Source organism: Tupaia chinensis, unplaced genomic scaffold, assembly GCF_000334495.1.
Source record: "Tupaia chinensis unplaced genomic scaffold, TupChi_1.0 Scaffold000252_1, whole genome shotgun sequence".
Taxonomy (NCBI): domain Eukaryota; kingdom Metazoa; phylum Chordata; class Mammalia; order Scandentia; family Tupaiidae; genus Tupaia; species Tupaia belangeri.
The window spans coordinates 387819-398215 of record NW_006159732.1 but is presented as its reverse complement, the minus strand read 5'-3'; the positions used below and the strand labels follow the sequence as shown (position 1 = coordinate 398215).

The 10397-nt window shown below is 58.9% G+C and overlaps 1 protein-coding gene across 8 annotated transcripts in view; it reads right to left on the bottom strand.

The window, feature by feature from the left end:
- Window positions 1-284: 284 nt before the first annotated feature.
- SLC29A1 (solute carrier family 29 member 1 (Augustine blood group)) overlaps window positions 285-10397 on the bottom strand; it is a 13834-nt gene continuing 3721 nt past the window's right edge. For 3 of the 8 annotated variants that reach the window (XM_006149062.3, XM_006149060.3, XM_027772086.1), the window contains exons 2-14: window positions 7921-8030; window positions 6710-6852; window positions 4766-4847; window positions 4448-4650; window positions 4193-4332; window positions 3792-3926; window positions 3608-3705; window positions 3372-3450; window positions 2496-2593; window positions 2217-2325; window positions 1898-1983; window positions 1307-1506; window positions 285-942 (exon numbers count right to left, since the gene is read on the bottom strand). In XM_006149062.3, the coding sequence (XP_006149124.1) occupies window positions 831-942; window positions 1307-1506; window positions 1898-1983; window positions 2217-2325; window positions 2496-2593; window positions 3372-3450; window positions 3608-3705; window positions 3792-3926; window positions 4193-4332; window positions 4448-4650; window positions 4766-4847; window positions 6710-6738 (1371 nt within the window). In that variant the 5' untranslated portion in view covers window positions 6739-6852; window positions 7921-8030 and the 3' untranslated portion in view covers window positions 285-830. Of the gene's footprint in view, window positions 943-1306; window positions 1507-1897; window positions 1984-2216; window positions 2326-2495; window positions 2594-3371; window positions 3451-3607; window positions 3706-3791; window positions 3927-4192; window positions 4333-4447; window positions 4651-4765; window positions 4848-6709; window positions 6853-7265; window positions 7285-7920; window positions 8031-10278; window positions 10357-10397 lie in introns of those variants that run through there. The other 5 variants (XM_006149061.3, XM_027772088.1, XM_006149055.3 and 2 more) reach the window with 5 other exon arrangements.

Genomic DNA, 10397 nt, shown 5'->3' with positions numbered 1-10397 from the left:
CGCCGGGGGGGGGGGACAGCGGGTGTGTGTGGGGGGGGGGGGGGGGGGTAGTGAAGGCTAAGAAAAGACAGGGGGCTTTTGGGTGTCCTGGTTCTAGGCCTGTCCCTTTCATGTGGCCCCAGCAGGGGGCACTGCAGCCCTCCGAGGCCAAGAGGGCTACCAGTCCTTGTACCCAGGGTTAGCCCTGGCCAGGGCCCAGCTGGGTCATGCTCATCCCCCCAGACTCAGGCTGCCAGCCGTCTACCCTCTCCAGGGCATGAAGCCATGGCTGGAGGACACAAGGAGCCGTGGAAGAAAAAAAAAAGTTTATTTAATCAGAGAGCCTCTGAAGGCACCTGGTTTCTGTTGAGTATAAAAAAGGCAATAAAATGGCAACTGTACAGGGTGAATGATGGGTAGGAACTAGGCATGGGGAGGTGGGAGGAGGGACATGGAGAGAAGGGGGAGGGAAAATATCAGATCAGTCCAAAGAACGGTCAGCCCTGACCTCAGCCACCTTCTACAGGCAGGCAGACAGACAGACAGACACACACACGCATAGACACACACTCTCTCTCTGAGCCCAGGAACCTCTGCTGCTTGCTCAGGCAGGGGTCAGTCAGGGATCGGTCCCCTGCAGGGGAACCCAGGCAGGTGCAGAGATTGCGCCTCTTCCCTTGATTCTGACCCCTGAGCCCACAATGTCCCCTCTGTCCATCCACGGAGGTGCCCCCTCCTGGGCCTGAACATTCAGGCCTGATAAGAATGCAAAAGTCGGCTAGAAGAGAAAACCTCCAGCCCAGTGGAGGCAGAAGACAGGTGGGCAGTGCAGTCTTTCTGTCTATCCATGGTCACACAATGGCCCGGAATAGGAAGGAGAAGACAGCCCCCAGCGCCAGGCCCAGAGACAGAAAGAAGGCCATGATGGCTCCTGCCGTCTCCGCCTCAGCCGGCTTTACTTTCCTAAAAGAAGGAGGGCAAGGCCACCTTAGGATAGCCACCACCGGAGCCCCGAGACCCAGCCCTGAGCACGTGGGGTGGAAGCAGGATGGGGAGGCCAATGTCCGAGTGCCCAATTCTGCCCAGTGATGCAGCCTCCTTTCCTAACTCCAACCCAGCTTCCCTGCCTTGGGGGGACAGTGTGCACTGGAGCTGCCTCCCACCCCTACACCACCTGTCTCTACCCCCAGCCCGCATGCCCTCTCCAGCCGCCTGCCCTCCTGGCCCTAGCCATCAGGGAGTCTCCTTCTGCCAGCTCTTCCTCTGCTGCCTGCCCCTGCTCCAAACTCTGCTGATGCCAACAAGCTCCCTCCTGGGCCCCACTCACTTGGGCCCGAAGCACATGCACAGGCTGGCCAGGTAGCCATTGGAGAAGGCGAAAGCAGCCATGAAGAAGATGAACCAGGCGTCGTGCTCAAAGACCACAGTCAGGTAGCGGCGGGGCTTGACGTTACACAGCAGCAGCAGAGGCACGAACACCAGCCGGGCCAGCACCAGGCTCGGCAGCCAGCGGCTGTCCTTCCCGGGCTGCGGGACCAGACAGAGTCTCAGCAGGGCTCCAGGGAGGGGCCTGGGGACCTGAGCTGAAACCTCAAAGCCTGACTGCCCTGGGGGGATACTAATTAGGAAGGGCACTATAGAGCCTGCTGGGTGCTTGCTGGAAACGCTACCTCCATCTAGATGGTGGTTTGGCAGGTAAGGGTGTGTGTGTATGCGTGCATGCGTGTGTACGTGTGTACGTGTGTGTGTGTATTAAGTTGTAGACGTAAGACTTGAATGCTGAACTATACATATATTTTGATTTAAAAAAAATAAAAAATGGGTCCCTTACCACCATGCTTTCTTGGGTTCCCTTTCTGGGTCTCAGGTTGGAGTCCTCCCTCCAACAGGGGCCTGGTACTCGCTTTCCTCCACTTACCCACATGCATACAGCTGTGAGGCTCCGGCCCAGCCAGTCGAAGATATTGAAAGTCAAAAAACAGGACACAGGAATGAAGTAGTCTCCTGCAGGAGGAGGAGATTAAGAGGCAGTTGTCAGGCCCCGGGAGGCAGAGAAAGCAACCCTGGCTGTCATGAGCCTATTTCCTCAGCTGTAACATGGATGCTTCCAGTCAGGGAAGGCAAATGAACTCAGCAGGGTCTAGCGGGGAGAAGGTAACCCAGGCTCCTGTCCCCCCACTCCAGTCCTGTTTGAGATTGTGTCTGGCGCCATCCTGGGAATCTGGGATCACCCTTACTCCAAGAGCTGGAGCCCGCGATGCTGGACTGGACCTCAGCGGTCACGGCAGGAAACAGCCCAATGGTGACCGTGAAGATGAAGCAGACGGAGAAGGCCAAGACTGAGATCTGAGGAGAAGGGGTGGGCGCGGTGCGTTAAAAAACCGACAACTGCCCCCACCACCACCATGAGAGAATGCAGGGGAGTGACCAATCTCAGGTCAGGAAGGGAGGGCCCAGGAAGGGAACCAAAGGAGACTAGGGGTCAGGGTGGAGGGCAGGACACCCAGACCACCTACGTTTTTGAGGATGGCTCTGACAGAGTGGCTCTTGGCAGTGGGCTGAGAGTTGGGGGCCGAAACTCCTGGTTCCTCTTTGTCTGCTCTTGGCTCCTCCCCTGTGGAGTGACAGGTTAGCGAAGATCTTCAAACTGTGGGCAGGACTGAGCCCCAGGAGATGGGACATTCCACAGAAGGGCTGGTTAGCTGGAGGTGGACACCCCTTTAACCAGTCCACAGCCGCACCCTAACACCTAGGCCAGACTCCTCCCCAGCAAGCCCCCTGGGGTCTGACCTCTCCCAGAAGCCCTGCCCAAGAATCAGAGATTGTTTCCCACTGCCTTCAGCCAAAACGTCTCAGGCATTTAAGGTTACCCAGGATCACCCGGCCTTCTTTCTATTTTTTTCTTTCTTTTTTTTATTTTGAAGAGATTTCTGCCATAGAGTCACCCCCCAGGAGGGATGGCCACGTCACAATCCCTTCTCTCCCATTCTCCTCTTTGGGATTTTGGGCATGCATGCACACATGCCTGGCATGATTTTCAAGCCACCAGTTCTGGGACTGGAACCACAGTCACCCAGGCCTTTCTTTTTTTTGGAGTTTTTTTTTTTTTTTTTTTTTTTGCTATAGGACACGTGTGCTCACCAGACAGAGAGAGACATAGAGACAGAAAGCGAGAAATCACCCCCCAGGGGGGATGGCCACGCCACAATCCCTTCTCCTCCATTCTCCTCTCGGGATCTTGGGCACGCACGCACACGCGCCTGGCAGGCCTTCTTTCTTATTGTCCCCTTTGCCCCAGTCCTGGCCCTCCAGCCCACTCTGGCTCATGACCTCCAGCTAATGCGAGGAGCTCATCCTGTCCTCCCTGTCCAGCGTCCCTGGGTGATTCGGACCTTTGCTGATGAGGTCCAGCTTGGTCTCCTGCTCCCCAGGCCCTTCGAGCTTGAGCTGCTGGTAGTAGCGATAGAAGTCCTGTCATGTAGGAGAGACGGGAGAGGTGGATGCAGACGCAGGGTTTCTAGAATTCCCACTTCCCCCAGGGTTCAGCCTCAGAACCACCTCAGTCTGGAACCCAGGACCTGCCTCCTTGCCCCAGTATCCTGAAGCCCAGCCTCTTCCGCATGCTCACCAGCCGGGGCAGGCCCAGGTAACAGGAGATGGTCAAAATGATGACGCCACAGGCTGTGATAAAGTAGCCGAAGGCACTCTCCGACAGCTCCGAGCCGCCTGGTTGGAGAGCATCAGGGATCAGGACAGGCCCCAGGCACTGCTCCCCACACCCACCAGCACAACGGGCGGACAGCAGGACTTACTGGCGATGGCGCAGATCATGGCCACCGAGGCGAAGAAGCCTGCCAGGCCCTGGCCGCTCATGATGGGGGCCGTGTAGCTGGCAGGCAGGAGGCCAGCCAGGCCGAACAGGCTGCCCTGCAGGATGGCCCCGAAGGCTGGGGAACAGCAGGGCATCAGCGGGGGGAAACTGAGGCTGGAGGTTGGGGGTCCCCGAGAATGCAGGTCCCTGTCATTTCTGCTTTCCTCCCATGAGTCTCGATGCCAAGCCGCCCTTCTCTCTGCCCTCACGCCAACCCTGGCCAGGCCTGCTCAGGTCTCTGACTCCCAACTGCCCACGGATCCGTTCCCCTTCTCTGGCTGCAGTGGGTCTGAAGGGGTGAGGCAGGCCCTCCGCCCAGGGCCCCTGCCCGCCGGGGCTTACAGTTGATGAGCATGATCTTGACCATGGTGATGATGAAGAAGGGCAGTGGGTCCATGGGCACCTTCACCAGGATGGCAGTGATCAGGAACACCAACAGGATGGCCACCAGGCTGCCCAGTATCCGCACAGATTGGGGGATCCTGCCGGGAGAGGCCGAGGGTGGCAGAGAGTGGTGGGCAAGGCCAGGGCTTGGCCCTGGGAGCACAGGAGGCGGCGAGGGGCGGGCTGCAGCCGCAGGGGAAGGAGGGTGCCCACCTCTGATGCAGGAAGGAGTTGAGGCAGGTGAAGAGCAGCAGGGGCAGCATGGCGCACAAGGTCATGACGTTGTTGAAGATGGCACTGAGAGAATTCCGCTCTGGCGAGGCAGCCGCAGGGGCAGCCGAGGCCTGGGTGTCCTTGTTCAGTTCAGCAGTGTCTGAGGACACATTCTGGGACGTGTCCAGGCGGTTTGTGAAATACTGTGGCAGTGGCAGAGAAGAGTGTTGGCGACCGTCTCTCTGTGCCCACGGGTACAGATCTAGACTGTGCATGCCCCAGAGACGTACCACCAGGGCCCGGCCTCCCCAGCCTCACCTGAGTGGCTGTCATAAAAAAATTCCAGGGCAGCAACGTCCCCAGACCCAGCATGAAGAAGATAAGCCAGACAGCTTTGTATCTAGGATGGGAAAGGAAAGAGGGCCGAGTGACTGACCATCCATCCTCTTCCAGAACAAACCTGCGAAGGCCCTCCCTTCCTGCCCCTCAGTGTCTCGGGCTACAGGGCACCTGTGTGTTGGGTCTATACATATGTGATCTCCTGGCCCTTCTAGGGGTGGGTGTGTGGAGGACAGAGTGTCTTGGAATAGGACAAAGGGGACAAAAGTCAAGAGTGAGAGGGCCAGGTCATGGGACCAAATGGCATGGCCAGCAGGAACTTGGTTCTCAGCGCTGGAAGACTCGGGGGACCCTGCTGGCTGGGAACCAATATGACCCACACATCCGGAGATGGTTTTAGAAACCCTGTTGAGGGCTGGGGTGGGCGGGTGAGTGAGAAAGCAAACAGCAAGTGTCTTCCACCCCCATCAGGCAAGCTGGAAGTGATTATGGTGTCTGGGTAGGGACTGTGGCTCCCCAAAGAGGATTCTGAGGTCAAGCAACTCCCAGACCATTCTGGACCTAGTGGGGCAGGAGGGCGGGGTGCCTTGGGGCGGCTGGGAAGTGACGGAGCTAGAGCTGTTTTCTTCCTGGCCCAGACAGAACTGGCTTTGTAGGTCATACCACTCAGGGCAGACCAGGAGGCATGGGGCCACTAGGTGTCATTTGAGTCGGAGTATAAATAAGGGTCACCCAACTTTGGCCAGGCAACACCCATGCCCTCACTTCGAGGTCCGTCCGGCACAGGTCAGTATGCCTGCAAGGTTAGCCACCCTGGCTCCTTCTAGTCGTGATCTCCGGATGTGTCTGCCATACCCTCCCCATAGTCAGCACCGGCTGTCTTCAGAGATGCCCTAGACGGTGAGGAGACAGGCCTGGCCAGAGCGCAGAGCCCTGGAGGCTAGCAGGCCTTACGCGAGGAGGGCCTGGGTGAGCGCCCTCAACTTCATACACTCCCCTGAACAAAGAGAAGCTACACCTCGGTTCAGAGGTTCTGAGCGGAGGGGAAAACGCCCAGCTGAGGTCACGTAGACTAGAGGGTCAGAAGTCAGGCTGGGAAATGAGGGAGTGGTACGAGGTGGGTAGAGATGGGAGTTTCGGGAAAATGCCCAGGAGAGGAGAAGGGCCGTGGTGGGGGCCAGGCGCGCCCTGGGACCTGTGCTCCTGTACCTCACTTCACAGAGGGAAATGGCCCGGAAAAAGCGAGCTAAGCGTCCAAGGCCCCACAGCCAACGGTGGCCCAGGGCTGTAGTCTCTGGCAGAGAAAGGAAGGGTTCAGGGCCCTCGGTCACAGAGAAAGACAGAGCCTGGCCACTGGGAGGAGTTTGGGACCTAAGGCATCACTTTGTCAACTTTCTCGGGCCCCAGAACCCTTGGAGAACTGGAGCCAAACTATAGGCTCCTCCTCCAAAACGCATATCTCCAGTCATAACTGCCAATCTCTATCCTGAGGGAGCTCATGGGCTCCTGAGGGGGGATGTGGGGAAGATTGGATCAAGGGCCAGGGCGAGCCTGGGTCATCTGAGGCAGAGGCCCCAGGGCAGCCTAAGGGACAGGGCAGTTCTGCCAGATGAGCTCTGGTATGAGGGGTGCTGCCAAGTGGCTCCCCGCAGTGGTGGCAGGAGGAGCTGGAAGCTGCTGGTTGGCTGGAGAGCAACAGTGGAAACACTGAGAAGCCGGGAGGGACCCCAGCCTTCCCCGCAGACGGCCCCGCCAGCACCCAGCCAAGGCATGCATGGTCCCCACCCCTGCTGCAGACCTGACTCATAGCAACCTGGCTGGAAAGCCAGTCAGCAGTGGAAACCCCAAATTCCAAGGGATATTGCACCCAGCCCCTCAGAGACCCATTCCCTGGGTCCCCAGCCCAGACCCTGCATCCCATACCTGTCCTGAGGCTGGTGATTGGTTGTCATGGTGACGGTGTTCTTGGTAGGGCCTGGCTGCTGGCTCCCTCCTCCTGGTGCTTGCTGGGGGGCAGAAAGTGTGAGGCCCTGCCTTAGCCTTGCCTCTCTGCAGGCCTCCTTAGACTGGGGGGGGAGGGGCAGGGCAGACAGAGCAGGTAAGCTGGGGAGTCCAGCAGGACCCCACTCCTCGAGACCATTCAACTTGACCCCCACTGGTGCTCCTGGCCCAGCAGGCCAGTTCTCTCGAGGCCCCCTGCCTGCAGGATTCTACCTGGCTCCGGGCCTGGCCGCTGCCACCGCTATTTTTATCCAGCAGCCGAAGCAATTTAGAAGCTGGGAAGCAGGAGGGTGGAGAGCAGGAGAGAAGGAGGGAGGAGTATGATGGAGGGGAGGGAAAGACAGTCAAGGCAGGCAGGCAGCAGGACGACAGGGGTCAGGGACAGCGATGACAATGGAAGGAGGGACAGGAGGAGGGACGCCAAGTGGAGGAGCTAGAGCAGAGATGAGGAGGAGGGGTGGAAGGGCACAAAACAAACCGTCCTGAAGGAGCAGCGACAACGGGGATATGACAGCTGAGCCAGAAAGCTGCTCCAGGCCCGTCCCTGCAGATCTGAGCTGTCCCCTGTCTCTAGGCAGCCCTGGAATCATGGTAAGGGGGCAGTGGGGAGCCTGTTCCCCTGTAGGCAGCCTGGACGTGACCCTCTCTGCTGGTGGCACCTCAACCTTTCTCTCCAGCCACTGCCCAGAGGCTTCCTGGTTCCTGGCCAGTTTTCTAGGAAAATATTTCACAAGGGGTGTGGGGACACAGGCCTTCCCAAAGCCTAGCCTGGCCCTTCCCCTGACCCCTGGGGTCACCCCAACCCCCCTCAGTTCCGCTCTCACTCAATCCTAGTCCCCTGTCTTCTTCCCCTTTCTGAGCGCAACCACAAAGGGAAGATTAGAGGGGTGGGGGGCCCAGACCCGACTAACAGCATGATACCAAAACTCCTGGCCTCCACCCTTGGCACCCCTCTTTTGCTCCCCACTCCTTTGGGGGGAGGGTGCTGCTTGGCACCAGCTGATTACCGGGCTTGGATGACATGGAAAGCAGGCAGGCAAGCACTGGCACATCCCCCATGAGGGGCCTAGCTGGGACCAGGTCTGTTTGGGAGTAAGGACAAGCTTCCCTGCCCTCCCTATCCAGGCACTCACCGGATGCCCAGACTGGGCAGAGGGGGGGCCTGGGCAGTCCCTAGGAGGCGGTTCTCGCTCAGACTCAGGCTCAGGCTCAGGCAGCGGCAGCAGGCCTCGTCCACTGGCTCCTACGTGAGGGTCCAGAATGACAAGGCAGCACAGGGTATGTCAAGGGAGAGCCTTTCAGACCTCACGGGGCCCCACTCTGAGAAGCCTCACCGGGAGCCTGCCTGCCTGTCTACGAGATAAAAGCCACTCCTGTAGCTAGGGAGATAAGAGAAGCAGGAGTCTCAGCGGGGGAGCTAGGGGTGGGCCAACTCCCAGGTGCAACCTACCCCGGCTCTAGACCCCAGCCAGAGAGAAACAGGCCCAGCTGGGCACCTTGAGACCCTTGACGGGCTCATCTACCCCATAATCATTCTGCTCAACCTCTCACCGGGTAGACTCCAGACTCTCCAAAGGTCTTCCTCAGCCCCCAGCACACACCTGGGCTGTGGGGGAGGGAGGGGAGACCTACGTCTGGGTCATCCTTTCAACAGCGTTTTACTGTAGGCCAGCCAGGCTCTAACAGTGGTAATAGTATTTACATTTTCTTAAGGGGTGGGGCAAGAGCACCCTGCTGGGAGAGAGTTGAGGCTCAAGTCTCAGGTTTTCTACAAAGTAGTAAGGATGAGGCCCCGCCCCTGTCTCTACCTCAGCTTACTATGCTCCACCCACCTCGGGCAAGGTTCTGGACAGTTTAGTAAGAACAGGTGCAGCTTCAAGCTAGCTGGGGTCTGGGGTGAGGAGAATGGCTTCCCCTCCCCTCGGTAAAACTGGCTTAGATTGGGGCCGGCAGGTGGCATGGTGGTTGGGGGCGCTAGATTCCCACATGGTTGACTGTGGTTCGAGTCCTGGACCTGGCAGCTTGCTTTCTCATTCTCTCTCTGTCTCTCTCTGGTCAAATTGAAATAAACAAATGAATAAATAATAAATAAAGTTAAATCAAATAATTCTTAAAAAAAAAAAACTGGCTTAGACTTAGAGAAGTATTATTTCTACAAACCCCTCCTTGTGCCCCAGCTACACGCCTGCTCGCTCTGTTCTCACAAGCCCTACTCCAGTCCTGGGCACGATTCAACCCTGGGCAGTTCCTCCACCTGCCCACAGTCTAACACTCAGCAGGCCAGGCCAGGCCAGGTGTTTTGTTCTTGTCTGTCTTGGCCCAGCAGCAGTTGGATCTGACACCAGCACAAGCATCTGGTGTCCCTCCAGCCATGCCTTGGCCTGCCGAGATGGGCCCCAAACGCAGCCCTCAACTTGAGTACCTCCCTGCCCGCGGGGTCCCCAATACCTCTCAGGCACCTTGCCCAGCCTCTAGACACACCCCCAAGGTAGCATCAAATTCTCCACTCCTCAGGATCCCCTATGGGGCCAGCCACTACCTGCAGACCTTGTCCCCTTGCCTCACAAGCACTCATAAGCTAGGACTAGACTTTCCAACAGGTGGGCCCAGCAAAGGTGCTGAGATTGAGTCACTTGCCTAAGGTCACAGAGCTGGTAAGTGGGGAGTGCCAATTCAAACTCCATGTAGTCTAGGCTCCTTCTGGGGTAGGAAGGGAGGTGAAAGGCTGCTTCCCAGTAAGCCCTGCCAACTGGGAGGTGGAGGTGGAGGTGGAGGTGGGGGAACTCTGTTCTAACTAAAGGAGAAAAATAAGTGGGGGCCAAGATCATTCCCAGCATGACACGAGTGTCAGGTGTAAGCCTGCCCCACTCCCATCACACTCACACACACCCCGGCTTGGAAACCATACAAAGCGGGCAAGTTGGAGGGTCCTGCTGGACATGCCTTAGCCCCCCACTGGTCTCCCCTGGTAAGAAAACCTGGGGTGTGCGTGTCCCGCGTGTCCCTGTCCTTTCACTCATATCCTCTCTTGGGGAGCAAACGAGGACGAGCACATAAAGGGGAGGCCAGTGACCCACCCGAATTGGGTCAGTAAAAGGCGGTTGTTAAAGAGCCAGCTCCCCCACCCCCCTCACCCAGCGCAGTCAGCGGCGTGGCCCCTCCCCTGCACCAACAAGATCCATTAGGCTGAACAGGCCACTCGCCTGCCCCTGGCGGAGGTCACCGTGGTGACAGATGGTTTTAGGCCGAGGAGCCAGACCTCCCACGCTCTGCTCGGGTCCGGGTCCCAGCAGGGTCCCCCGAAGCCCCGGCCCGGGCGCGCCACGTGCTGCGCGGCTCCTCACGCTCCGCACGGGGGAGCCGGAGGCCCTACCCGGCGTCCCCTCTGCCCGCGGCGGGGATTGTCAGGCCCGGCCCCCCAGCCCTCGTGGCAGGCGGGAAGCGGCGCCTTCCGCCCCGGCAGTCCCCAGCCTCCCGGCCCCGGGCAGCACCTGCTGGAGAAGGACTCTTCCCGAGCTGAGATCTGCGCGCTCTCTGGGCGGCTTCCCGCGCCCGCCCGAGCACATTCAAACCCGCCCTCTGCTAAGGGCCCGCCCCCCGCCCGCAGCCG